Below are 26,934 nucleotides of genomic sequence, written 5' to 3'. Positions count from 1 at the left end.
TATTTCCGGCCCCCTCTATTAATTTAATATGATACCCCAGACCAGACACCTTATATTAATGGTGAAATAGCGAATTCTCCAGCATATACTTTTAATGAAGATTTTATTTTTAACAGGATATTCCCAATGACAAGTAGCACAATCTTACAAATACTTACCCGTTTCGGACTAGATGTCCTTAGTATTAGCGTGCATCATGGTAAGTCACATGATATTTAAAACAAATATGCACCAGTAGGATTCATTAAAGCAGTATGTGAACTGTAGATCAAATTCACACAAAAACTGCATAAATTCCTTGTAAGCAACAATTCTATATAGCGAGCCAGGGCTGGCATGAGGGGTAGGTTAGGTGGGGCACAGTTTTACTGAAAAAAAAACGTTGCGCTACTCATCTTTCTAGGCTGTAAGCGCTTCCATTGAGGGAAGCGCTCATTGCAATAGGAGACTCGAGAAGTAGTGACAGGAGATCTGAGACGCATAGTGTATATTACTACTCAATGCTTCTTCGGGTCTCGCTGCTGCAGTATACCCTGATGCAGTGTGCAGCGACACCCGGAGCAGAAGAGGACCCCGAGTAGTGGCAGCAGCACATCCTTGCACTATGATTGAGGCAGTGTCCAGAACAAGCAGAGAGGTGAGTTGTTTTTTTTGGTTTTTTTTTATGTAGCCTGTATTCAGGTGGGAATGGGGTCTGTATAAATAACAAGGAACTGTTCTGGAGTCTGCAGAAATCACAGGGACTGTTCTGGGGGTCTATGGAAATTACATGGGGTGACCAGGGGTCTGTATAAATTGCATAAGACTGTTCTGGGGCCTGTATAAAGTATGATACGGTGGGCTGCATTTAATTACAGGTTTTTCCAGGGATCTTTGAAAATATGTCAATCATTTTTATTAAGTTGGGAAATTTTTAATTGATTCGGGGAAAAGGGTGTGGGGGGGGGGGGGCACAATTTACCTGATTGACCTATCAGATTATCTCATCCTGCAACATGCAGTAATAAATATCAGCCAAATCACTTCTGTAATTTATACTGGGCAAAGCCCATGTGTTCAAATACAGGATCCAGTGGACTTCTTTCATGAGCAGGCACTTCCTCCAGCTGCCTTCTCTTGGAGGTCAGTTAATTTGTCCTAAGCATAGATAAACATTAAACAGTGCCTCCATAAACTGCCTGGCTGCTCCTGAAATACCCATGGACTTGTTGCTAATGTCATAAATGTGCTCAGCTAAACGTACTCTCACCTTGCATTATATGCAAACCTATATATTGCAAACTACAGTTTGTCTGCAACCATTAGACATGATTGGAACTATAATTTAAATATGAGGTGATACAAAAAACTGATCAGGATTACCGAAAGTGCTAAATGTATTCATCTTCAGGATGTATTATCATGTATTGCAATATGTACCTCCACAATGATAAAAATCCTTAAAGGAGAGCCAGGGTTGGTAATAGTTTTAGGATTAGAGATGAGCAAACTTTTAAAGTTAAGTTCTGTCAGTTCATCAAATCTCATCATAAATGCGGTTCAGTTGGAATTAAGTCGAACCGAACCAGAAATTCGGGAAAAAAACTAAAACAAGTACTTTCTAAGGAAGGGGGCCTCTTCAATGAAGGCAGCTCAGTGGTTAGCACTGTTGCCTTGCAGTGCTGGAGTCCTCGATTTAAATCTGACCAAAGACAACTTCTGCATGGAGTTTTACAATTCCATCAATAGTGCTGACAATCCATTGAAAAGGCAGCACCAACACTGGACTTCTAGAAAGTATTCAGTACTTGTTTCAGGGGTTTTCTGAATGAACTTCCAGTTCGACAAAAACAACCTGCCTGAGGTGTGGGTTGTCACCGAGCCAAATTTTTAGCAACGTTAGACCAAAATTAGGGGTTCTACAAGTTCAGTGCATCTCTATTTAGGACTACTATGCACACTTTGGGATAAAATGTCTTGGATCTTGCTTAAGTACAAGTAAGTATTTATATATGATCTGCTTGAAATTAATGCCATATTCACTAGAAAATACAACTAAGGAACATTCCAGGGTCATCGGGTCCAACCCCCTGCTCAGTGCAGGATCACTAAATCATCCCAGACAGATGTCTGTCCAGCCTTTGTTTGAACACTTCCATTGAAAGAGTAATCACGTATTCAGTAGTTCGATAGCCCTGTAGGGTTAAATCTAAGAGGTGTATGGAGTCAAACGATGACATAGTAAATTTCAAAGCACCGAGTCCTTCACTGAGAGATCTAATGTCTGAGATGATGGGTCTCAAGGGTGGAGAGAACACATTCTCATGGGTGTTTGTCCGTCCATAAAATACAAGAATGACTGGATTTTCATTAATCACAAACTTCATTTCTTTATCGCCTAACACATTTCAGGCTGATTCATTCCTTGATAACTTTCTCAAGGGACAGTTTAGAAATTGATGTAGGGTCAGACTCGAATTTACGATATGTGTGACTATCATCCAGAATTCTGTCGACTTGAATGTCAGAATTCAATATTACCATAGTAGTTTTGGAAATATCTTGTAATTTCCCATGACACACTCTAAGGCTAAAGACTTCTAGTTCAAAATGCATAAGCGCTGTATGCTACTGCCCCCTGGGAAAATCCTAATTTAAATGCAATTTCAATATAAAGATTTTAATTTCAAAGGATGTGCTATAAAATTCGCCATTTCACCAATGTCTGACCTGCTTATAAACTGACAAGTTTGTCCTCTGCAACCTACCATTCCGAAGGTTTACTTTTCATCTATGTATGGTGAGCAATTTAACTTTCTTCTTTTATGAACCTCATTTTAATATAAAACCCCAGAACAACCCCCTAAATATATTCAGACCCCTATATTAATTTCAGACCACAGAATAGATCCCTAATTTTATTCAGACCCCAGATCCGGCAGCTCCTGAGTGAGCTCCCACTATCCATAAGACATAAATATACGTCATTTCATGGGAACGCCTACCCACCCAGAATGTATAAAGGAGTAGAAGTCCTGTGACGAGAAGGGGTTAAAGTGAAGCTGTCAGCTCTTTTCATATATCTCTTTTAGTAAATTGTATTTACCATGAAATATCAATTCTGTGATGCCTTTGGTACCATTCCTCTGTTTTTTCTACTGGAGTTGGTGGAGAGGTGTCCCTACACACTTTTACACAGTCCACTCAATGCTGACAGTATCAGTACTGCCTAGGGACACAGCCTTTTTGACAAGGGAATGGTAACAGCCAGTAGTCAAGTTATGCATATTTAACACAGTGCAGAGTTCTAAGAAAAGATGCTCCAGAATTGTTATTTCATTGGGAATTTCAAGCATTTATAAAGGCTGACATGCCAGGAATGGTGACAAGTCCTCTTCTTCTGGAATGCTTCTATCTATAGATAATATAGTTTAACACATGGATTCTGTCTTTTCCAAATATTGTCAAAGCTGATGCCTCTCATAACTATCTCCCCTAGCTAATAAGAAATGTATTATTTGCAGGGTTTGCTGATAGACAGAGTTGGAAGACGAGTTCTCATCATTGGTGGATATTCTTTGATGGCATTGTTTTGTATTTTATTAACAATAACACTCACATTTCAGGTAATTATCAATTTGTAGATCTGAATTGTCTAAAGTAGCTAAATAAGGCAGATTAAGAAAATGTCCATGAAATGATGATTACGTAAATGAAGGCACTCACATGAAATTCAGCAGCATTATTTCACTTCTACATTCATATAGTGGCACATATCATTTGTTGGCAAGGTTTAATTTGTTTGACTAAGTATCAGTTATACAATGGCCGTTAGACACGTATGCCACATACACTTCTTTAGTAAATTGCATTTCCACACCTTCACTATTGCTTCTTTTTTCCTGTTATCTTTCTGTTTCTCAGCTAACAATCTATGTCGCCTTCAGTGGAGTCCATCCACATCAGCTCCTCTCTCCTTCCCTCACCGATGCACAGTTCATAGCACTGTTCACTTTCCTAAATGCCTCAACCCAATTAATTCCACGGTGAAACATTAAAGCTGCTTCCACAAACCTCTCAGTCATCTGCTCACCCTCTCTATCCTCCTCCCACTAGCTGCGGGAAGCAGCTCTCCTAACCCAGGTCCACCATCTATTTCCACTGGCTATAACTTATCTACCCCTCTAAGAAACCCATCTTATACAGTTACCACTCGCTGTTCACCCTCACATCTCCTTTAAAATGTACACTCTGGAAGGTCAGTCAGTGTGCAATAAATCCCCAAACATTCATGATGAATTTATTGCAAAATCTCCAACCCTACTGGCTCTCACAAAAACATGGATTGAATAGTCTATCTTTTGGTAGCGTAAACTTCTCCCTTACCTAAAAATAAGTGTGGTGGAGGAGTAGGTATTGTTCTCCTTCACGATGCACCTTTCAGGTTATCCCTCTTTTACCTTCGCTGACATTCCCCTCCTTTGGGGTCCAAACCCTTAGACTCTTCTGTCTATGTAAAAGGCGGTTGTCTACCGCCCCTGGGCCCTCCCAGCCTATTTCTTAATCACTCAGATGCCTGGCTCCACCACTTCTTATTCTGTGAATTTCCAACTCTCATTTTGGGCAACTTCAACATCCAATTGGCGACCTGATTTACCTGACTGCCTCTCGGCTTTTATCACTAACTTCCTCCTTAGGCTTCTCACGGTTTACAACTTCCCCCGCACAAAGATGACAATACTCTTGATTTGGCTTTCTTCCGTCTTTGTTGTGTTTCTAGTTTTGCAAACTCCTCTCTCCTACTCTTCAATCATAGCTTCCTCTCTGTCTTTCTAAGGACACTCCTACCTACCACACACAGACATTTTCAGGCCATTTTCACCAATGAATTCTCAAGACTTATTAGTCATCGCTATTCCTGATTTCTTCACTCTCTTGTCACAATTTGGCTGCTGAGCACTACAATAAAACGCTTAAAACTATAATAGATTAAGCCGTGCGCCCCCATGATCCGACCCTCCCGTTGCAGACTGCGCCACCACTGGTTTACGGCTCAAACGCATTTCCTTTGGCGGTGCTCTAGATGTGCCAAATGCATGTGGAGAGAATCACAAACGTCTGCAGATTTTCTCCACTACAGATTCATGCTCAGAACACACTTTGCCCAGCACAATGCTAAACAAGCCTACTTCACCTCTCTCATCTCACTATCCCATAACCCAAAAACTCTGATACTTTTCACTTCGTGCTCTGTCCTAAAATACAGCCCCCTATGACAGATCTCAGTGCTGAAGATCTGGTGGCTTATTTCAAAGATAAAACTGACAACCTCTGTCAGGAAAAAACTTCCCAGTCCACGGTTAGCTTTGATTCCATTCTCTCCTGCACCCCCTCTAGCATATGATCCACCAACAGAAGAAGTAGTCTCTAGTCTTCTATCTTCTAGCCTTATTAACCCTATTCCCTCTCACCTATGTAAGTGTCTCTCCCCCGCTGTCATTGGTCATTTCACAACAATATTCAACCTGCCTCTTTCTTCTGGTATTTTTCCCTCATTCTTTAAACATGCTGTCATATCCCCATCAGTAAAGAAAATATGTTTTATCTAGTACTGTGCTACCAACTTCTGACCTATCTCTAATCTTCCCATCATCTCCCAACTCCTGGAATGTCTGGTCTACTCTCACTTAATAAGCTATCTCTTAGACCCCATTTACACTGACAGATGATCGCTGAAAAGTCGCTCAAATGATAGTTTGAGTGAGAGTTTTGAGCGATCATCTTTGCATAGTAGCTAAGTAGCTACTTAAGAGCCATGCAGGGGCTGCGAGACACTCCCGCGATCGCTATGAGAACAATACAGCTGTTCTGCACAAGCAAACAGCCATATTGTTGTCCGTGATTACGGCTCACGTCCCACTGTGGACTACCAGCGGGACACGGGCTGAAAGAATCTTATCAGCGCTGCCGACTGTGATAACAGCCTGCACGCTGATAAGAGTTCATCGCTCTATTCAAGAAAACTACAATTGAAAGATGAATGACTCGTGCACGAAAACTGCACAATGTCAGTGCATTTAGACATCAAAAGACAGCTTTGAGCAAATTTTGAGCGAGAATCGTTGGGTCTAAACCGGCCTTTAGAAAACTCTTTTCTTGATCCCTTGCAGTCTGGTTTTGCTCTTTACATACTACATAAACCACTCTCACTAAAGTGTTAAACAATTTCCTGACTGCTAAATCAAGTGGTAACCACTCTTTACTCATCCTCTTGAATCTCTCTGCAGAGTTTGACACTGTAGACCACCAAATTCTCCTCAATATGCTCTGCACTATTGGCCCTAAGATGTTACACTCTCCTGATTTTCCTTGTACCTCTCTGACCGCTTATTCAGTGTCTCATTCGCTAGCTCCACTCTTCTCCTCTTTCCCTTGCTGTTGGCATTCCTCAGGGGTCGGTCCTTAGTCCTTTCCTCTTTTCCATTTACTCAACCCCCATTTGACAAACTATCAGTAGATTTTGGTCTGGTTACAATTTCTATGTTAGCGACATCTAATTATATACTTTGTCCCATGACGTCACAACTTCGCTACTACAAAATGCCAGTGATTGTCTGTCCACTGTATGGACATCCAACACTATGTGGTCTCTCTATCTAAAACGTAACTTCTTGTGTTTCCGCTATCTACTGACTGACCTAAATCTGATATCTCCATCTCAGTTTGTGGTACCACCATAATCCTTGGCAGCACATAATCCTTGGCCGCTGTCTTAGGGTCGTATTCGACTCTGACCTTTCCTTCACTCCCCATATTCAGTCACTTGCTCATTCATGTCACCTGCACCTCAAAAACATCTTCCAAATCTGCCTCTTCCTCGCTATAAAGACCTCAAAAACTCTTACTGTCCCACTTATTCACTCTCGGCTTGATTTTGGGTGCTCTTCTTGGAGAGAGACTATACCATCCCCCGATTGACTCACCCCCTGGGTGTCTCCCATACACTTTTTAGGTGCTCTCCTTAAGGAGACACGACACCCCTCCTGACCCAGTTAAAAAACATATTTGGTATTGCCAAGTCCTCTCACAGCACCATCAATGAAAAGATAAAGTTATGACTGTCAGAAGATGGCGACAAAATTTTTTTTAAAAGATAGATTTTTTTAAAAAGTAGTACAACTAAAGATGAATAACTTTGGTATCGCCATCATACTGACCCACAGAATAATGTTATGCCATTTTTGCCGCAGTATGTATACTGTAATAACAATGCCCCTTTCAGATGGCTACATTTTTGTTTTATTTCCATTTCACTCCACTTAGACATTTTTAAAAGTTTTTCAGTACATTAAAAGGTACATTAAATAACACCATTGAAAAATACAACTTGTCCCACAAAAAACAAGTCTTCAAACAGCTATGTCGGCTGAAAAATAAGAGTTAGGATTGTTTTAAATGGGGAGGAGAAACCAAAAATCAGAAAAGGAGCAGCATTCTTATGGTGTTGAACATTCTCAATATACAATGCAACAGCGCTTCTTTTTAATAGTAGTTTTATGTCAAGTTCACATCCGCAGGAGGTCTTCAGGGTTCTGCTAGAAGAGCCAAACAATGAAAATACTGATAGTGCCACATTTGGCACATGCAGTACCTGGTTGGTGCCAGATGGACCCCAAGGGCTTTAATAGGATTTGTTCAGCTTCTGACAAACCGCCTAAAATTTTCCCACATGATATAGTGCAGCACCATGCATCATCCAGGATTTTCTGTTGGATCTGCATTGGAGGCTCCAAATCGAGCCTTCTGCACAAATGCAATTGTAGCCTTACTTTGAGAGCTGTTGGTCCTATACATTATAATGGTTTTTTTACTTTCTTTTTTTCTAGGATTCATATCCATGGATACCGTATTTTAGTATGGCAGCTATTCTAACCTTTATATTAAGTTTTGGTCTAGGACCAGGTATGTAAAATATATGACAAAATTCAACTAAACTGTATTGTAATGAGCGGAACAATGAAAATATCTGTTTAATTGTGGTTTCTAATTCAATGTTTTTGGTAGGACACTATTACTACTGGGGCCAGTATTATTACTGTGGCCACTAAGGCGGACACTATTACTACTATTACTAGTAGGGCCACTATGATGGACACTATTACTACTGGGATCACTATGGCTTTCATTATTATTACTGGGGCTGCGATGGCAGACACTCTTACTACTGGGGCCACTTAGGCAGACACTATTACTACTATTACTAGTAGGGCCACTATGACAGACACTATTAATACTAGGGCCACTATGGGGTCATTATTACTACTGTGGACACTATTTTGGGTTCACTAGTGCTATACAGTCTCACAATCAGCCCTTTGAAGGCAACCATAAGGCAGATGTGGCCCTCGGTGAAGATGGGTTTAACACCCCTGAATTACATAACGAATGGAAAAAGAATTTCACTGGAGTGGCCCTTTAACCCGTTCCAACCCAATTTTGGATTCAGGTTTTCCTAAAAGGCTTTCTCTTTTTGCTGTTATTTAACGGTGCCACCTGCTAGCTAAAGCCAGTGTGCGTGAGCCAGGAGGCTCCGACAGCAGAGTGGCTGGCAATAGACGGTAAGTGTACCCTGTCAGACGTCTTCTGACATTGGAGCTGTACAAGCTTCAATCAGAATGTAGAAAGACTTCAGACAGTGGATTGGAAAGGGTTAAGGAAATCTCTCTGTTAACCAAAACCATTGTGTTCTTAAACCCATAGGTGGTGTCACAAATACCTTAACTGCAGAGTTATTTACCCAATCAAGCCGTACAGGAGCTTATATGATAGGAGGAGCTGTAAACTGGATGAGTTTTTTTGCAATAGGAATGGTTTTCCCATTTATAGTTGTAAGTATTACTACTTTATATCTCACCATCAGAAGGATCTTATTTATCAGTGATCAAAAAGTGAACTGTTTAAATTAAGTGTGTACCAAAAGTCAATGGCCAATCTAAGATCAGCTTTTACAGTAAAACTTGTACTGCAAAACGATGAAAATGCCTATTGCCTGCAAGATGTTGAGATATGGAACTGCAACAGTATATCTCAAAGTTTCCAGGCCTGTAAAAAATAAACTGTGAGCTAAGTCACTGAAAAGAAAAGCAACAATTCTTTAATCAAGTGCTGGCAGCGGTCTATGGTCCTCTGCTGGTCGGTGTTTACTGTCTACTGGCTGAAGCTGTTCAGTAAGTAGAGCACGTAATGTAACCACTGCAGCCAGTGATTATGTGAAGCGGTCATGTGCCAGTAAACGCTGAGTGGTGGGGGATAATGAAAGGGTGGTGGTGGAACAGCGAGGGAATAAAAGGCGGATATGCGGTATATATTAATAATATCCTACATAAAAAATTGAGAAGCTTAGCACAGTATAAAATACGTAATGTAATATATTTACAATTTCATATAAGAAGTCTATTGCTCATACAACTGTTCATCCGCCGTAGATGTGTCACAGGGCATGGCTAGAATGCTCTCCCATGGGAGTCAAGGGGTCAGCTCCTGTCTATTGTGTGAATGGCCCTTGAGGCTGCTGTAAAGCATGTCTCTAAATGCTGTTAACTGCCGCTTAAGCAAGATGGCAGTCTCCATTAAAAAAAACGGATTAGAAAGATGGAAAATGTTTCACTATCTGGATTTGATCAGTAAAAAAATGTAAGCGATCCGTTCCCTTTAAGTGAGATCAGCATAATAGAATATTAATACAAAGATTATGTTAAAGTCCATATTTACCAAAAGCCTAGCGTGGAGAGTAGTAATATGAAACAGTATTGCTTCAGGTACCATGTTTTGTACACTTAAGGCCCATTTAGACACAACAATTATTGCTCAAAAGGCATCTTTTGAGCGATAATTGTTGCGTGTAATTGTCCCCATCTTTCACTTTTCTGCCGAACGATGAATTTCAGTTCAGCATGAAATCCATCGTTCGGCAGAATAGCTAATAAGAAGGACTGCATGCTGTGTTCTGCCCGGGGAGCGCTGATTACATTGTTTCAGCTATCAGCCCCACGGCAGAACAAAGGCAATGTATTCAGAGAACAGCAGGTGGTCTGTTCTCTAAATACAGCTCCCGGCGGCTCACATGCTACTAATTGGTACTAATAGGCATTAGTACCAAGTAGTAATTTATGCAAAATGATCGCTCAAAAGCCATCTTTTGAGCGATCCTCTGTGTGTAAATGCACCTTTAGTGTCTTATTTTCTCTGTTCCTTTTTCACCAGAATGGATTAAATCAATACTGCTTCCTGTTTTTCCTTTTGACGTGCATTATAATAGCCACCTTCATCTACATCATTGTACCTGAAACGAAGAACAAATCATTTCTCGATATCAAAGAGGACTTTCAGAAACTGAACTATGGACACTCTTATATAAGTTCCCGAGAAGTGGAGGATAATAGTATTACACAAGATGATTCCATGTGACCTTTCTTAATGTACACCTATTATATAATAAAACTAGCTCTATTTGTACACATCTAATGGCTATAAATGTGAAGTTGGATAAACTGCGCCTGTAAATACAGGCTGGGGTCCCACTGATTGCAATGACAGCTGCGCCTGCAGTTACTAGCGCCGGACACTGCACAGTGGTCGGAGCAGCGGCTTCCGCTCAGACTCCGCTGTGGCTCAGGATCGACCGCCGACACTGCCTGGAAAAACCCTTTAAAGTGAAAATATCATCAGAATTGTCATTTTTTATTTAGCACTAAAAAGGTATGAAAATGCAAGAATAGATACTGTGAACTCACAAATGTGGTATGAAAATTTATAAATATAAGCACAGAAGAAAAAAAAAGTGCAATTTTCAAAAACTTGCTATAATTTTCCAATCAGTATATTTTTACTGCTATATGGTTTTACTATCCCATTACTTAAAGAGGTTGTGCCGCCAAAAGAAGTTAACCCCTATCTACAGGATAAGGGATAACCTGCAGATGGGCAAGGGTCTGAGCATTAGGACCCCCACCAATCCCAAGAACGGGGCACCGGTCTGTCCTGAAGAAAAGAAAGCAGCAGTCGCTCCATTTATACGGTTTAAACTTTAATCGCTCAGCTGTCTGTGGCAGCCCCACTGACATGAACAGGTGGTGTGGGAGTTCCAGCAGTCAGACCTCCAGCCATCTTAACCCATTAAGGACCAGGCTGTTTTATACCTTAAGGACCAGACACTTTTTAGGGATTTTACCCATATGGTAGTTTTACTGCCCTATTTTCTTTCCTTTAGCTACCAAAATTATTTTTGCTGCGTTCTTTTTCCGTGACATAGAAAGCAATTTTTTAAATAGCTTAGTTTTATTGGGGGTAAAAAGCAAAAAAATTAACATTTAGATTTTTTTTTTTAAATGACTATTTTAGCGTAAATATACTAAAGAAACGGTTTCCTCATTTTGTTTCGGACGTTTCGATATATAAAATGTATGGTTTTGGATTACAGGGCGCTTATAGCGACGGTTTTGGTTGACGTCGGTTTTGGGTTATTTTCTTTCTTATGCATATATTGTTGTTTTATTCTGTAATTTTGTTTTACTTATTTATCTAATTATTTTTTTTACTATCTATGTCCCCCATGACCTCATGTAAGACCTCTGGGGGACATTCACTTTTTTTTTTTAATTTGACATTTTTCTACTGTAGCTGCGGCATCCATAGGAGCCCCTGTAATGACATTAGTCACTGGCAGAGCTGATCAGGGTCTGCTGGGACCCTGTAGCTCTGCTGTGCCAGAGGTCACCCGGCAATTACTGACTGCCGGCTCGCGTAGTGAAAGATTTCCTTTTTCACTTTTTTAGTACATAGTGCTCATTGAGCGATGTGTACTAAATAAAGGAGGAGGCAGAAAGGGTTAAAACCCACTTCTCCCTCCTCCTCCGGGTTATCAGCTGTGACTAACAGCTGACAACCCATCCTGCTTCTGATTGATTGCAGAAGGCTTTAATCCCTGCCGTGATTTTACATAGAGCTGGGCTTTTAGCCCGGAACCAAGCACCATAAAATTACAGTGCTTGGTCCTTAATGGGTAAAAGTTATTCCCTATTCTGTGGATAAGGGATAACTTCTATTAAACTCCTTTTTTTATTCAGTTATCTCTCATAGCTTTATAGCATTTCATCTGGCAATTGCCAAAAAATAAAAATCTTTAGATGCACCTTCTTTGAACTAAGTTATTAATTCTATTAATCTTATGTATCATTTGGAGGAACTGTTATCTTATAGATAGGTTACTAAAACGTCCTTATTTTCTTCTTTGAGACCCTGGAAGGAATATTTGGTTAAATGCCCTCCATAGTATGCTCATAATATATGTATTACTATATTGTCCGTTGGGAGATGCGTGGCTTGTGCTGGGTCCATATGCCACGGGAGAAAATATACCGTAGTTTGTGATTTTGCTTTGATCTATTCAACCTGATTGTGCCTGGTATTTTTGCCATTTTCTTCTTCTGATCATCCGTGACTGTGGACACTATACGCTCAATCTTACGGTTATTAATTTCAGCCTTTAGTTATTATCTGTTTATACAGTTATGCAATTGTTTTAAATGTACACACTTCGTTTAGGCCTTCACAGTATAGACACTTAAAATAATCTTTATTTAATAGTATTTAAAACGTACGGGGCTTAAACTGATACATGTACATATAACACTTATACCCCACAACTATAAAATGGTTTTAACAGGATGGGGTAATGTCGGACAAAGTCTTGAAGTGGACAGGTATACCAGGGGATATTCTAAGTGGAGATAAAACCCAACAGACACACTCTGATGCCAACTTGTACCTGGGCTGGTGGGATGAAAAGTTTGTGTTTTCTGAAAAGAACTCTAATTAGACACATAACATATTACTATGGTTGCGGTTTATAGATGGTACTCTAGTACTGTGGACTGGTGATGTATCAGGATTCCAGGTGTTTGTTGAGCATTTAAACACCAATGATTTGAATCTGAAAATTACATCAGATAATCAATAATACGGCTATATCATTCCTGGATGTCCTCATAAGGAAAGAAGAGGACAGTACTCTCACCTCCAAACTATATAGAAAGACCCCCACAACCAAAAGTTTACTCTTGGCTTAGTTCCTCCCCCCCCCCCCCCCCCCCCCTTCCATTGAAGAAAGGAATGCCTAAGGGTCAATTCTTGGGACTGCGTAGGAACTGCTCAACTAACTCTGATTTTGTTGATGGAGGGCTCCAAGTTGTCAGATAGATTTATACAAAGGTGGTATTCTCCACATCTGATCTCACAGGCCTTAAAATTCACTCTTGACCAAGACAAATCCACGCTTCTGGCTCAGCGCAAACGTAGTTCGAGTGATACACTTCGCTTCATCAGAGAGTACATCACAGGAGTCACACAAGTACACCAGATTCTGCAACAGTTTTGGGGTATCCTCAGAGAGGATGAAGACCTCAACGTTATTCCAGAGTCTCCTGCCATTACCTTTCAGTGTGGCCGCCATGTCCGTGATCGTGTAGTCAAAAGTCCCCCTTTTCAACAGGTGTCTGACCTGATTTGGTTGGGGAAGTTTAGAACTATTGGTACCTTTCCCTGTGCTGACTATTTTGTTAACAAGAGTAACTCCTTCTGTAGTGCTTCTACTAATATCTCATATAACATGGAATTCATAAATTGCCACACGTCAAATGTGATTTATATGGTGACCTGTTCGGGTTCACTAAACTATGTTGGAAAAACATCTCAACAACTGGAGAAGAGGATCCTAGCACATATGGGGTATATAAGAAGGAAAGAGAATACCCCACCGGCAAATCATGGACAGCAACAACACGGGGTGACCATATGCATTTTAGTTTTCAGAGAATTGAGATTGTGCATACATTTGGTAGGAGGGGGAATGTTGATCAAAGGCTCCTACAAAAAGAGGCCGCGTTGATATACAGACTGAATTCTGTTCACCCATTCGGCTTCAATGATACATTGTCATTTAGTTGCTTTCTTTAACACCTATCCTGCGGTTATGTCCCTCTTGTGTATTCCTTAAAATATTTATTTCCTATTTCTTTTTGTAGTTTATCATTTTACCATAGGTAGCATACTTTGTAGAAGACAGATTTATCTCCCCTGTCCATCATCAAGACTATGAGAACATTAAATGATGTACTTATGTATGTACTAAATAAAACCCTAAAGTACAGAGTGACCTAATTGTGGGCATTCCCCTCTCCTCCTCACTATTGTATACACCCTCTTGGTCCGGTCACGTGACCTGCTGACGCCCCCTTGTCCTCCGATCTACGGATCGTACGGCTCCACCTCTCTACCTCTGGTGGGAGGTATGTGGCATGAGATGGGCAATAGATCACCAGTATTGTTGTGTTGATTGTCCTGCGTGCCTCTGTTGCTAAGACTACTGGGTCATGTGGACTAGAAGATAATATAAAAGGCTGGACTGATCTGAATGTCAGTTACGCTCCAGCAACCTACCATCAGGGTTGCTGGTTACGCTATCTCCACTAGCTGTATTACATCTTTCTAGCTTTTAAGGCCCATTTAGACGGGATGAATGTTGGGCAAACGATGCCCGACATTAGTCCCCGCATACATTCGCTCCCGTGCTGTTGCACGGAAACTAGTATCGCTGGCTCGCTCACAGAGCGGTCAGCAGAGGGGTGGGGAGGCTGCAAGAGATTTCTCTTCTCGCGCTCCCCCACTCCTCTACATTGACTTAACATAGTAGCCGCTCAGTACTGAATGGCTGCTATTTACACTGAACGATCAGCTCATCGGCGATAGTTTATGCTGCATAAATGATTGATGATGAGCTGAACGATGAGTGTTCAGTGTAAATAGCAGCCGTTCAGTACTGAACGGCCGCTATATTGGAGAGGGGGCGGGGGAGAGCAAGTAGTAAAAACTCCAGCCACCCCTTTGTGAGCCAGCGATACTACCTCCCATGCAGCAGCACGAGAGCAAGTATGTGTAAGAACGAGTGTCGGGCATCGTTTGCCCAACATTCATCTTGTCTAAATGGGCCTTAAGCTAGGCAGGGCCATCACGCTTAGAGCTTATCTGGACCTTATTGTCTTATACCTGGTCATTCTAATGACCTGCTATAGGCCAGTTAAAGTCTAAACCTTGTTGTCTTGGACTTAGCTGTTCCAGCAATTTGCGATTGGCTCATTGCTATAACATTCTAGCTTTTCGCTAGGCAGGGCCATCACGCTTAGAGTTTATCTGGACCTTGTTGTCATAGACCTAGTCATTCTAACGGCTTACTATAGGCCATTTACAGACTAGAAAGGGACATTGTCTTATTAATGCACTAGGGGTTTACATTGTGTGGGCTCGCTTTGATCTCTTTAACCAGGACTGGCCTTTGAAAGTTATCTAGACAGGGAATATTCTTTTGAGAAAGGTGCCAGAAGAGACCATATTGGCTTGAGAAAAGTGCCAGAAGAGCACCGAAACGTGTTGTCTTTGATTGTACTGTTGGTCTGTGAGAATAAAGGACCTTTGAGAACTGATCCAGTGAGCTTGGATTTAAGTTTCATTTGGTAAACTCGGAGTGGACACTTCCAGGACGGGGCTTCTGCCTGACATACCCCCCCCTCTGTCAATCTGTTACTTTGCTTGCATCGATTTTTGGTGGCTACTGCACATATTCTAGAAGCGCAGGTTTTTCCTGTCTGACAGTGTGTCTCTTTGCATCACGCACTATTTCTTAGGGAAACCTTGTTCTTGACTAGGATGACAATTGCACTTCGATAGATCAAATAGGCCAATGGAGGAAGTTAGTGAATACAGCTATCCACTTTAAAAAAACAAGTTTATATAAACCTGAGGTGCACTCCAAAACTTTCCACGGTATGAGATCCATGGCGTTAGCCTCCTCTTACTGTATTCTCTTACTCACTCCTTGCAATCTAACCTTTCTACAAGATTTGATGGATCATGACGGCATACAGAATAAACCATGTAGTGAAACGTTTTAATGAATCTACACCCACATTCTCTAAAGTTGTTTAATAGAGATGAGCGAGCATACTCGCTAAGGACAACTGCTCAAGCGAGCATTGTCCTTAGCGAGTACCTGCCCGCTCGGAAGAAAAGGTTCCGATGCCAGCGCGGGGGAGCGGTGAGTTGCGGGAGTGAGCAGGGGGGAAAGAGAGAGATCTCCCCTCCGTTCCCCCCTGCCGCTCCCCGCCGGCACCCGAACCTTTTCTTCCGAGCGGGCAGGTACTCGCTAAGGACAATGCTCGCTTGAGCAATTGTCCTAAGCGAGTATGCTCGCTCATCTCTATTGTTTAACTGTTTTGTAGACTTATTTCATCAATGTATTGAAATTGATAACATTCACCAACGATCTGGATAAACCACAAGTGCAAAGTTTGCATTGTTTACAAATATTTATTGGTCTACATACTGTTTCACAGCAATTTGAATAAAATGCATAAAAAAATATCTGGCCATATGACTGGCAGCAGATATAGAATACACTCTTTCTGTAATAACAAACTCTGCATATAGAGGTGTGATACAATAGAGTAAACCGGTATACACGTTGTTCCAAATTTGCCTTTATAAGAATCCTACTGCACACTGATGAGGGGCAAACACTCCAAAACAGTTGTCTGTGTGTGGATTCTGGCTTGGTTTTCAATTCCCAATCATTGCTCTAAAGACCTGTATTAAAGGTGCCTTCACACTTGCGATCGCGATATCGCTGCGTTTTTTGTTTTTTTTAATGTGAATGTCAATAGGACTTTCTAATGTTAAAAAAGCATCGCACCAAAATCACAAACTTGCAATTTTTGTGTGAGGTTTTTAACATTAGAAAGTCCTATTGACATTTGCGTTTAAGAAAAAAAAAAAAATCACAGCAATATCACGATCGCAAGTGTGACAGCAACCTAACGGGTTGGATATTGATTTTCAAGAATGCTGCTATCTGATAGGTGGCGCTGCAGAGGTATTGTTGCATCTTCCTTATTTGCAAAAAAAAAACAACCCTGAAATGCTCTCAGAACATTATGTAGAACTTCAATTTTTGTGCAAAATTAATCTGCAAGTACTGTATAAAAACTCAGAATAATTTATAAACCCCTAACATAATTTTTCTGAAAACCATAACTTAACTAAGGGTTCTTCCTAATCATATTCCGCATATAACAAAAAATATTTTAATATACTTGCAATGACTTCACCGTTCTCTAGCTGATATCAAGCAGCAAAAAAATTTTTGTTTACATCAAGAGAATGGAAATCTGAACAAACTTACTACTACTCACAGTTGAGAGTTTACCACAGTTGAATCCGGTCTAGATCGGTGACCTTAACACCCTGGTTTCTAGGGGTAATACTCTGCGCTGAACACCGAAGAGAGTAATGTGCTGCTGATATGGAACACACACAGTGTTTCTTAGATTGGCTACAACTGTAGCATTTTCTGAGTATTCACTGCGTATTTACACATAATCAATAGGGTCTTCTTGCACAAAAAAATGCAATGGGTATTTCACGGAGCAGAAATGACGACTGTGTGAATAAGCCCTAAGTGAAACAAAAAGCATACTAGAAAGTTGCCGAACATTTTATCTACAGAATAAAGCCCAACAAGCCCTTAAACTGCATTACACCAGATTTAATCATGTGATTTTCCTCTTACATGCAGACGAGGAGAGATGCACAGAGCAGAATAGCTTCAGATCAAAGAGGCAATTCCTTTTAGAAACTAAGAGCATGTTCACATGATCGAACGAGCATGAGACCCGGGTCAGAAGTTTGTGACCTGGATCCGACACCGGACTCTGCAGCAGAACTCAGTGGCTCAGCCTCAGAGTGCCGCTGCAGATTTGCACACAGATTATTCCCAGTCAATGGGGTAGACCTGCGTGCGACCACCTGACACTGTTCTCACACAGATTGCCACAATGCAGGATGATAAAGTGATGTGGATATCGCCACGGATTTGCAAAACTCCGCAGTGTGACCGGGCCTAAATGCTTTTTTTGTATTTCCATATGAAACAAACATAGCATTGTGAAATCAGGCTACTGTCTCCAGTGCGGTGTCAGCAGTTCCATTACACAGATAATTGCTGAAAATTAAATTAAAAAGGTAGAACTTGATTACTGTACATAAAATACAAATATTAAATAAAGATGTGGCAATTTACAAAATCTGGTCATTTTTTGGCTCTCTTCTCATATAGACTTGAAGCCTCTGAACACGTAGAAGTGCTGGCATCCATGAAGTCCGCTTCATGTCCACGTTTACGACTCATGAAATGCTGTGGATTAAACCCAAAGAAGAACAACCATTAAGCATAAGTCCACAGGGGACATGAATTTTGCAGCAGAAAATCCACATTTGGATTTGCCATGGATTTTGGTGAAGTTCCAACAGATTTCACCCTCTAATTTGAAGGGCTGCAATCCACAGTGAAGATCCGCAGGATAGATTTAACTGCTGTAGATTTACAAATCGGCACTGCGGGTCCATTTATGGTGAGGATTGTTTATACAGAGCTTATGGGATTTCTTGAAATCACATCCACATTGACTCTACTGTGAGGTTTTGTTCACACCTGCAGCAGAGCCTGCAATGCAGATTGGGCACAAAATCCCAGACAAAATAGCGCATCATGTCCCACTATTTTGCCCAGTAAAATGCCAAGTTACATGGCAGAGGTCAGGCAGACCCTATTGTGGTCAATAAGGTCCACTGGACGCCAGTCATGTGACAGATCCATACCCAGCTGGCATTTTGTCTTCCTTTTACTATGAACAAGAAAAGGAAATGCCAGAATGCAGATGTGAGTGAAGCACCAGGCACGGCACCACTTTTCTCCTTTTAAAAATAATAAAATAATTTTTCAGCCTTGAGTCCAATTAGGATCCAGAAGTGTAATAGGAGACATCGTTCCCATTAATACCAATGATAGTGAAAGCGGCCCTTTCACTTCCGGCACAGACACCAATGACTACATCAGACCCGCTGCATTGCCAGCGGGTCAAACAATCAGCTGATTCATGGGGATCATGAGTGGCAAACCCCCACCAATCAGCTACTAATAATCTATCCTGAGGATACGGCATGCATAGATAAAGTCTCAGACTACAGAAAGGGGTTGTTCTATTGCAGCAGCCCCTTTAAGGAAAACCTGTCACCACCTATGAGCACCATAAAGTATGGGGGCTTTTCTGAAACTAACAAAAACTGCTTTTGTTGCCCATAGCAACCAATCACAGCACAGCTTTCATTTCTCATAGTACTTTTGAAAAATGAAAGCTGCATTGTGATTGGTTGCTGTGGGCAACAAAAAACACTTTCTGCTTTAGATAGTTTTCTTAAATTTGTCCTAAGTGCTCATAGGCCAGGTCCTAAGAAGTACGGGGATGGATTTTTTAATACTTACCCTGCTCCCTGTTCCCATGCTGTCATCCATGGAAGTTGGCACACAAACAGTGCAGCGGACTCATCCCTGCAGGCTGTGCGCATGTGCACACACTGTTCTCTAGTGTGGACTTTCACAGTTGACGGCACGGAAACAGGAAGCCGGGTAAATATAAAAAATACATGCCCGGATTCCTCGAGATCTCAGCTATGAGCACCATAACTAAGTTAATAGTGCTCATAGATGGTGCCAGGTTCCCTTAAATAATTGGGATACTATTTCATGTATGGTATTCGTTAATTTCAGTTAAACAATCTAATGTGAACGGAAGTGCTATGGCAAAGGGCAGATGTAGCAGAACACAAGGACTTCGTACCTGTGTGGGAGGTGGCATCGGATGAGCAACATCATACATTAATCTATCAGCAAAACTCTTCATGTTGTCATCCTAAAGGAAATACAAACTGGGATCATGAACAAAACCTACCAAAATGCATTGCTTTCTGAACAAGACTACATGTATTCTAGCATGCACACCGATTCCTTGGGTTTGTCCTTTTACAATACAGGACACATAATGAGACAGATTCGCTAATCCTGTGTTACAGTGTACTAAGTCAATAAAAGTCTAAAGATGTGCCAAGCCATGCCAGTGGCTCATGCTGTATGATAGATTTGGTGCATCTTTAGGGAAAGTTCACATGTACCGGAAGTGGGGGGAATTTTCTACTGCAAAAAATCTGCATTGATGTGGATTTTGATGAAGATTTTGGTGCAGATCTGCAGCCGATTTCACCCTTTAACCCCTTAACGCTATAGTACATACAATTACGTCATGCAGCTTTGGGGTATGTATGAAGGGAGATCACTTTTGTCTAACTTCACACTACCGGTTAGCTTATTTTGCAACAAAATTTTAGAGGGGGAATTTTAAGCCATGACTTTTCACAACTAGCCGTCTTGTTAAAGTCACGCCCATTTATCAAGCAAGGTCCAAAAAGTGTCTAAAACACACACTAAAGCAGTATATATATAATTTTTTTTTTTTACAGCGTTTAGCGCTGCCTTTTCAGCGCTGTGCTAAATGCTGTACAACACTCCCATTAATTTCAATGGGGCTGCTCACACAAGCATCAAAACGCAGTGTCTTCAACAGCAATGTATGTTCTGTCTTTAGCCGTTTTCAGCCCTGTGTCGCCCACTGAAATGAATGGGCAGCGTTAGCAGCACTGCTGAAAACATGGCACAACTACCTAACCCGAAAATCAGTTCTCAAACCTCACTTACAGCAATAGATGATCTGTCAATGCAGGGGAAGCCTGGAGCAGCTCCAGAGACCAGTGGCCAGGACCCCGACGGTACGCTAGGCGAGTATTGATTTTTTTTTTTCAGCATCCTTGGCTGCATTTTCGCTGTGCTGAAAACGCTGGCATAACGCATGCCAGCGCTGCTGAAACCGGGCTGAAACTACAGTAAACGCAGTGTTCAAAAACGCTGCGTTTCTGCAAACGCCTGTGAGGGAGATCTAAATATGGTGCAAAGCTTACATGCCAGTTTGTTGTGTGAACTGAGGCAGAATATTGGGGCATTTAGATTGGTGAATCTTTCCCAGTGAATTAATCTGCCAAGTTCATGAATTTTTATTTCTGATAAAAGGAACTAAAGACCAGTCATGAGATCAGCGTTTGAGCTGTAGCGCAGCACACATTATGAAAAGTCATTCCCTCAGTGCATTTACAATAAATAAATAAAAGACCCCCCCTTGGACACATGGTGCTCCACAAGAGTCCAGAAAAATACCTGCAGCCAGGGATGCTCCAAGGCTTGCTTCGTTGTAAGTCTCTCCTCTGGATCAATAACCAGCAGCTTCTTAACAAGATCTAGTGCTTTAAGCATACAAGTGTGGTTAGTTATTCTGCCAAATGCACTAACGTTACATAAAGCTGACAATATGTTGCTGTTCCATACCTGGTTGTGGTACGTGTTGCCAAGCGGCTGGAATGAAGTTGTAGAGTCCTAATGTAATCTGATCTTTTAGAGGCCGATTACAGTTACTTTCGGAAAACGGTGGGTACCCGCTAAGGCTGCAATATTCAAATTGTATCAGCAGAAGTTGTCTATGCATACTGTATAGCTTATACTGGAAAATACTATGATTCACTGATCCGTATGGTTTTGGAAGAAGTGTTGATAAGGTGTTGAGTAGAGCAATCACTAGTCCTGCAGTAGCTCACACATACCTGAAGTGCTATGGCACAGAACCACATGTGATCTGCCCGGGCACATGTTAAATACACAGAAGCATTAGCACTTGTAGGAAATGTTCCCAGGAATGCTGCTGTGAAAACATCTATGTGTATTTAGGATCCAAAGTGCCTCAGGCAAAGTGACTACTATAATATACACTACAGTAAGTTCTGAATGGGACAAGGAGTTTCAGCAGTGGCTGCAGGCTCATTTATGGGAGCGGCTGCAATAAGGAACCTGCTTACTTACATTTCTAAAGATGAAACTGAATTGTCAAATACAGCCCCCCTTCTAATGATCTGCTCTTCCTTTCACTCTCTAAGGTGGCTTTCACTTTGTCACATGGACCAGGAAAGTTCCAGTCCCATTCGGAACGCCAAATGTATCTGTAGGCCCCCATTCACATTACAGAGGCCAAAAGAAAGTCCTTTTGGCCTTTACCGGGCGGGCATATGTTGTATACTTTTACCTCTGCATGGAATTGAACACTGTGCAGTGCCATTTCATACACAGGCATCCAATGAAACAAAGAGGGAAAAAAGACACACGCTGCGTTTTTCCCTAAAACACAGAAACCTATAAGTAAAACATGTCACTGTACGCCTATAGAGGTATACAATGGGAAATCTTTCCAGTATATACCTCCAACGGACACTGCATGTCCAAGGTGAGAGCACCCTACCTCATCTTGGCAGGATAACACTTTAATGGGACTGACATTGTACCCTAAACTCACATTAACACTCATAGCAGGATTTCAACATGTATTATTACAGAATTTAGAGTTCTATCTATTTGACTACACCGGGAACTAAGATCGTCTAATATTCTGCAAATACAGAACTTCATTTCAAACAGAACAGGATGAACTGATCCTACAATCTAGTAAGATTTCTTGCAGTGTTAAGCACCCCCCTTAAGCTACAGCTGACATGTGTGATGTCACCATAAGTGCCATGTATGCTTGCATTATATACTTACCAAATAAAGAGAATGACCCCTAAGCTCCAGTAATCCACCGCTCTGCTATATCCACCTGTGCCCGCTGTGTTCAACACCTCAGGAGCCAAGTAAGTGGGTGTCCCACACAAAGTCCTCATTAACGATGTTTCACCAAGAATTTTGGACTGTCCAAAATCTGTAACCTGTAAAATAAATTAATGACTGAAATAAGACTTACAGTGTTACTCCTAATAGGAAACAGTTTGTTGATGGTGTAAACCAGAGTTGGCCAAACCTGGTGATCCACTAACAAACATCCGAGCATGGACTAGATGATCTTGAGGTTAGGTCACCAGGCTTTTCTGCTACTACTTTGTAACACAAACCACTTCCAATGTTTGTGTACAATGCGCCAATCATCATTATTTTGTATTAAAATTCTCACTGGTAATTCATATAGTACACACGGTGCCAATAGCTGGTGTGCACACATTACCTGACAGCTAGTATACTATAGGGGAGGATCAGTATAGTCGTGGATGAAGAGGACATAACTGTGGTGCGGTAACTATGGCTGCTATCACTAACATTAGGGTTCAGGAGCATCTATAAAAGACTTATAGCAGTGTACACATGCCTAGATCATCCTAGGCACCACAGATGATTGTTCCAGTGCAAAAAAATTATTTGTCCACGTCTGCTAAGAGACTGTACATCAATTACTGCTAATAAACATGCTCTTTAATGTATCGTGTACTGGGTTGTTGATCCAGGGATTATTCTGATTGCAATCAGGAAGGAATTTTTCCCCTTAAAATTGGAAAAAATTGGCTACCTTCACATTTGTTTTTTTTTTGCTTTCCTCTGGATCAACATTGGGGGATATTAGGCTAAACTGGATTGACATATGTCTTTTTTCGGCCTTACATACTATGCTACTAGTTTTTCTGTGACTTCCCACCTCCATTGACAAACAATCGAAAAAGCTTATAGTACACACCTTTATACAGCATTCCTCATTAGTTGAAGATAGCAGCACATTTTCGAGTTTCAGATCACGATGTATTATCCCATTATCATGGAGATGCTAAAAGGCAAGATATGTTTAACGCTCCATAAAACAAGAGATCAAAAGGTATAAAATGGAACACAGCATGCATGACAATAGATTAAAAAAAAAAATTATTGCAAGTCAGTTTAGAAAATTCAGGCTATACTAAGCAAAGACCAACCCTGTCCTTGGTAGGGCATACAGACATGGTTTCTCCTAATGTGATAAATCTTTCATGGAGCCCAGCAGACTCGTGCTATAAAGCAATGCTGCATTCATACTCAGCTGACAGATCGGTCTTGGTACACTTCATATCCAATATGTACATACTGTGATGTATCCGAATTATACCATGCGCCTGTGTCCTGCACTCTAACCCTATTGTTGGTTGGATCAATGACTATGGTGGCATAGCAGATGATACAACTAGAGATAAGCAAGCATACTCACTAAGGGCAATTGCTCGATCGAGCATTGCCCTTAGCGAGTACCTGCCCGCTCGGAGGCAAAGATTCGGCTGCCGGCAGCGGGCAGGGAGCGTCGGGGAAGAGCAGGGAGGAACGGAGGGGAGATCTCTTTCTCTCTCTCTCCACCCTGCTCATGGCCGCAACTCACCTGTCACCCGCACCGGCACCCGAACCTTTTCTTCCGAGCGGGAAGATACTCGCTAAGGACAATGCTCGATCAAACAATTGTCCTTAGCGAGTATGCTCGCTCATCTCTAGATACAACCAGTTGGGTTTGAAGTGCGATGATTTATGGCTGCATACATAATGCTTACATTACATTATTCAGCTAGACATCGTGAAACCATAGCGCTGTTCTGTCCACGCTTATAAAGGGTTTGTGCTTTTAATGCCTTCCTGCTAGTTTTACTTTTGTTGCTGATTTTACATCCTTGCCTTCCAAAAGCCATATATTTTTTAGTTTCTCAAACATAACTGTATGAGAGTTTATTCTTTGCAGAATGAGTTGTATGTTTGGGGGCATCATTTAATGTACAAGAAAATAAATGTCTGTGATGCCATTTTTAATTTCCACAGCTAAGGGATAAGTTGACGCGTGGCTAGGAGAAAATCTGAGTGGACCTGCTTTGGTCCTTGCTGGAGAGCCCGGAAGCAGTGTAAGGAGAGTCCATTCTGGGGAGGTCGGGGAGGAGTTAAAGCCACATTGTATAGACTATTTATGTCGCGCCACATAGGTTGGAGTAAGGGCAGGACCACCATATATTTTGGCCAATCGCGATGGGGTTCTGTACCATTGGGTTAGAAGTTTATTATTGGAGTTCTTAGAACTTGCTGGACCTAGAAGTTTTGTATGTCAAGATAAAGATTTTGGCCCCTTGTTCCTCTGGGAATTTTTTTCCTATTTCTTTTCCCCAACCTTGCTTAACTACCAATGGGTCTTTCCCAGTCTCCTCTGCCAGCAAAATATGGTATACCTGACAGAGCTCTTGTCGCTGGGGGTCGATGACAAGCATAATTTTTCAAATTAGATTAAGGAGCTATGAGTCGTGTAGGGTTTCATTTTTTAGGTATACTTTGTATGCTTAAAAGTGCTATGTTACCTTTATTCTGTGGGTCAGTGTGATTATAAGGCCCCATGCACACAGGCGGGTCGGATTCGTCATGTGGAATATGGCCCTGGCAGCAGCAGTGTCCGTGCGTACCTGCCTTTCTTTTTCTTCATCTCTACTGCGGATGGTCCGCATGGCTTGCTGTCAGACATCCGCAGTACAATTTTTTATTTTTTTTTTAAGTCCCTGTTTTTTTCGTGTCATTGTCTAACGATGATGCAGAATCCGCAACCTTCCCACCATGTGAATTGCGGAAGGGCTGCGAATCAGACAGTTTCTATTGAATCAGTGCAAATATGGAGCATGCTCAGAGGTTTCCTTTGCAAGCGGAAACCGCAATTTGTTTGGCTTGTGTGCAGGAAGAATCACTTTTCCATTGCATGCTATGGGCAGTATTGGCTGAGGAATCCAGAGACAGATTTTGTGCAGTTTACTAGGAGTGTACCCTAGCAGAAAGATTGTCTATAAAGGGAAGACTTCTACATTAGTTTTCCAATCCTGGTTTTGGTTTTAGAAAGAAAAAACATTAAAAATTGTGCTGAGAATAGAACCTACCAAGTTTACCCATTAGTATTCATATGTGAGGAAAATAGGTATCAAGAACTAGGAATAAGGTGAAGTGTGAGGTCTGTTTCAAGGTTTAATGAAAACATTTTGTTACGTAGAATATGAAAGAGGACCGGTCATTGGATAGAATCAGTGGGGTTGGCTGCATGGCTCTGCAGCCACGGCCCCGTTGACTCTACCCCCCATTTTTTTCCCCATACTCCCCTCCCTTCCCACGGCCAAACTTTTCTTAGGTCCAGCTCCAGGCGCTGTCAGTGTGCCAAGTGTGTGGTCCCCAATGCTCACTCTCAAAAGGTGACACGAGAGTGTCAAATCAAGTCAGATGTCACTCATCGACAATAAGCAGTAGGGATTACCCAAATGACACGTTAAAAGAGCCGGAAGTCAGACTAAGGATGAGCCTGACCAGGTGAACCTAGGCAAATATGGTGGAAAGAAAAATGGAGGATAGATTCAGCCCCACTGACAATCACATGACATAAATAACCATTGTACAATATGTACATTGTTTCTTTCATAGTGCTGATAATGGTAGATTACGCAGTGTGACATTTAATAGGATTTGTAGTTTACCTGAACTGCAAGTAGAATCTGATAAAAATACAGTTTTACAGTTGACTCTTTGAGTCTGGATTTCAATATCCTGTCAAATAATTCACCTCCTTCCATCCTAGAAAGAAAATGCGTCACTGGGTTACAGGTCTGCTCAGCGGATACAAGACGACGTAAATTAGTTATCTGCCTGAAAAACGCTAGGACACTTGGTGACCCCATGTGCTGTAGTTTCTGGCTTGTCTGAAGTGCATGTGTAATCATGGGCACCGAGTGGGTTTTTGTGGGCTACTTCTGCCTATTCAACTGGTCAAGTATAGACTACTTGCATACGAAGTCCAAAAGACTTGCATAAGAAGTACAAAACAAAACATAATTAAAAAAACATTAGAATTTTGTGTACTCACAGTTCCAGCACAATGTAAAAACAATCATCAGTGTCAATAAAGTTTTCAATCTTGATTATGCAAGGCTGTACAAAAAATAAATTCAGGCATTAAGAAGAATCACTTTACAGTTTAGACATAGAATAAAACTATATAAACCGCTAAGGACTCGTTCATATAACTACAGTTTCCGTTTGTCTCCATCCTAGGGGCTGAACAGCAGCAA

General features: G+C 41.3%; 2 protein-coding genes across 6 annotated transcripts in view; one reads left to right on the top strand and one right to left on the bottom strand.

Annotated features, from left to right (window-relative positions):
- The window catches only part of LOC136628064 (solute carrier family 2, facilitated glucose transporter member 11-like), a 49,239-nt gene extending 38,720 nt beyond the window's left edge, over positions 1-10,519 (top strand). Inside the window, exons 10-13 of one of the 2 annotated variants that reach the window (XM_066603682.1) lie at positions 3,504-3,605; positions 7,866-7,941; positions 8,740-8,867; positions 10,243-10,519. In XM_066603682.1, the coding sequence (XP_066459779.1) occupies positions 3,504-3,605; positions 7,866-7,941; positions 8,740-8,867; positions 10,243-10,446 (510 nt within the window). In that variant the 3' untranslated portion in view covers positions 10,447-10,519. The remainder of the gene's footprint in view (positions 1-3,503; positions 3,606-7,865; positions 7,942-8,739; positions 8,868-10,242) is intronic. The other variant, XM_066603683.1, reaches the window with a different exon arrangement.
- A 5,865-nt stretch (positions 10,520-16,384) lies between these two features.
- Positions 16,385-26,934, bottom strand: part of CHEK2 (checkpoint kinase 2) — a 37,960-nt gene continuing 27,410 nt past the window's right edge. For all 4 annotated transcript variants that reach the window (XM_066603679.1, XM_066603678.1, XM_066603677.1 and 1 more), the window contains exons 8-15: positions 26,730-26,794; positions 26,344-26,440; positions 23,577-23,663; positions 22,616-22,779; positions 21,356-21,471; positions 21,188-21,273; positions 19,764-19,835; positions 16,385-18,280 (exon numbers count right to left, since the gene is read on the bottom strand). In XM_066603679.1, the coding sequence (XP_066459776.1) occupies positions 18,176-18,280; positions 19,764-19,835; positions 21,188-21,273; positions 21,356-21,471; positions 22,616-22,779; positions 23,577-23,663; positions 26,344-26,440; positions 26,730-26,794 (792 nt within the window). In that variant the 3' untranslated portion in view covers positions 16,385-18,175. The remainder of the gene's footprint in view (positions 18,281-19,763; positions 19,836-21,187; positions 21,274-21,355; positions 21,472-22,615; positions 22,780-23,576; positions 23,664-26,343; positions 26,441-26,729; positions 26,795-26,934) is intronic.

The sequence above is a fragment of the Eleutherodactylus coqui genome, chromosome 5, assembly GCF_035609145.1.
Source record: "Eleutherodactylus coqui strain aEleCoq1 chromosome 5, aEleCoq1.hap1, whole genome shotgun sequence".
NCBI lineage: Eukaryota > Metazoa > Chordata > Amphibia > Anura > Eleutherodactylidae > Eleutherodactylus > Eleutherodactylus coqui.
The sequence above is the reverse complement of the archived record's forward strand: the minus strand, read 5'-3'. Positions and strand labels throughout refer to the sequence as shown.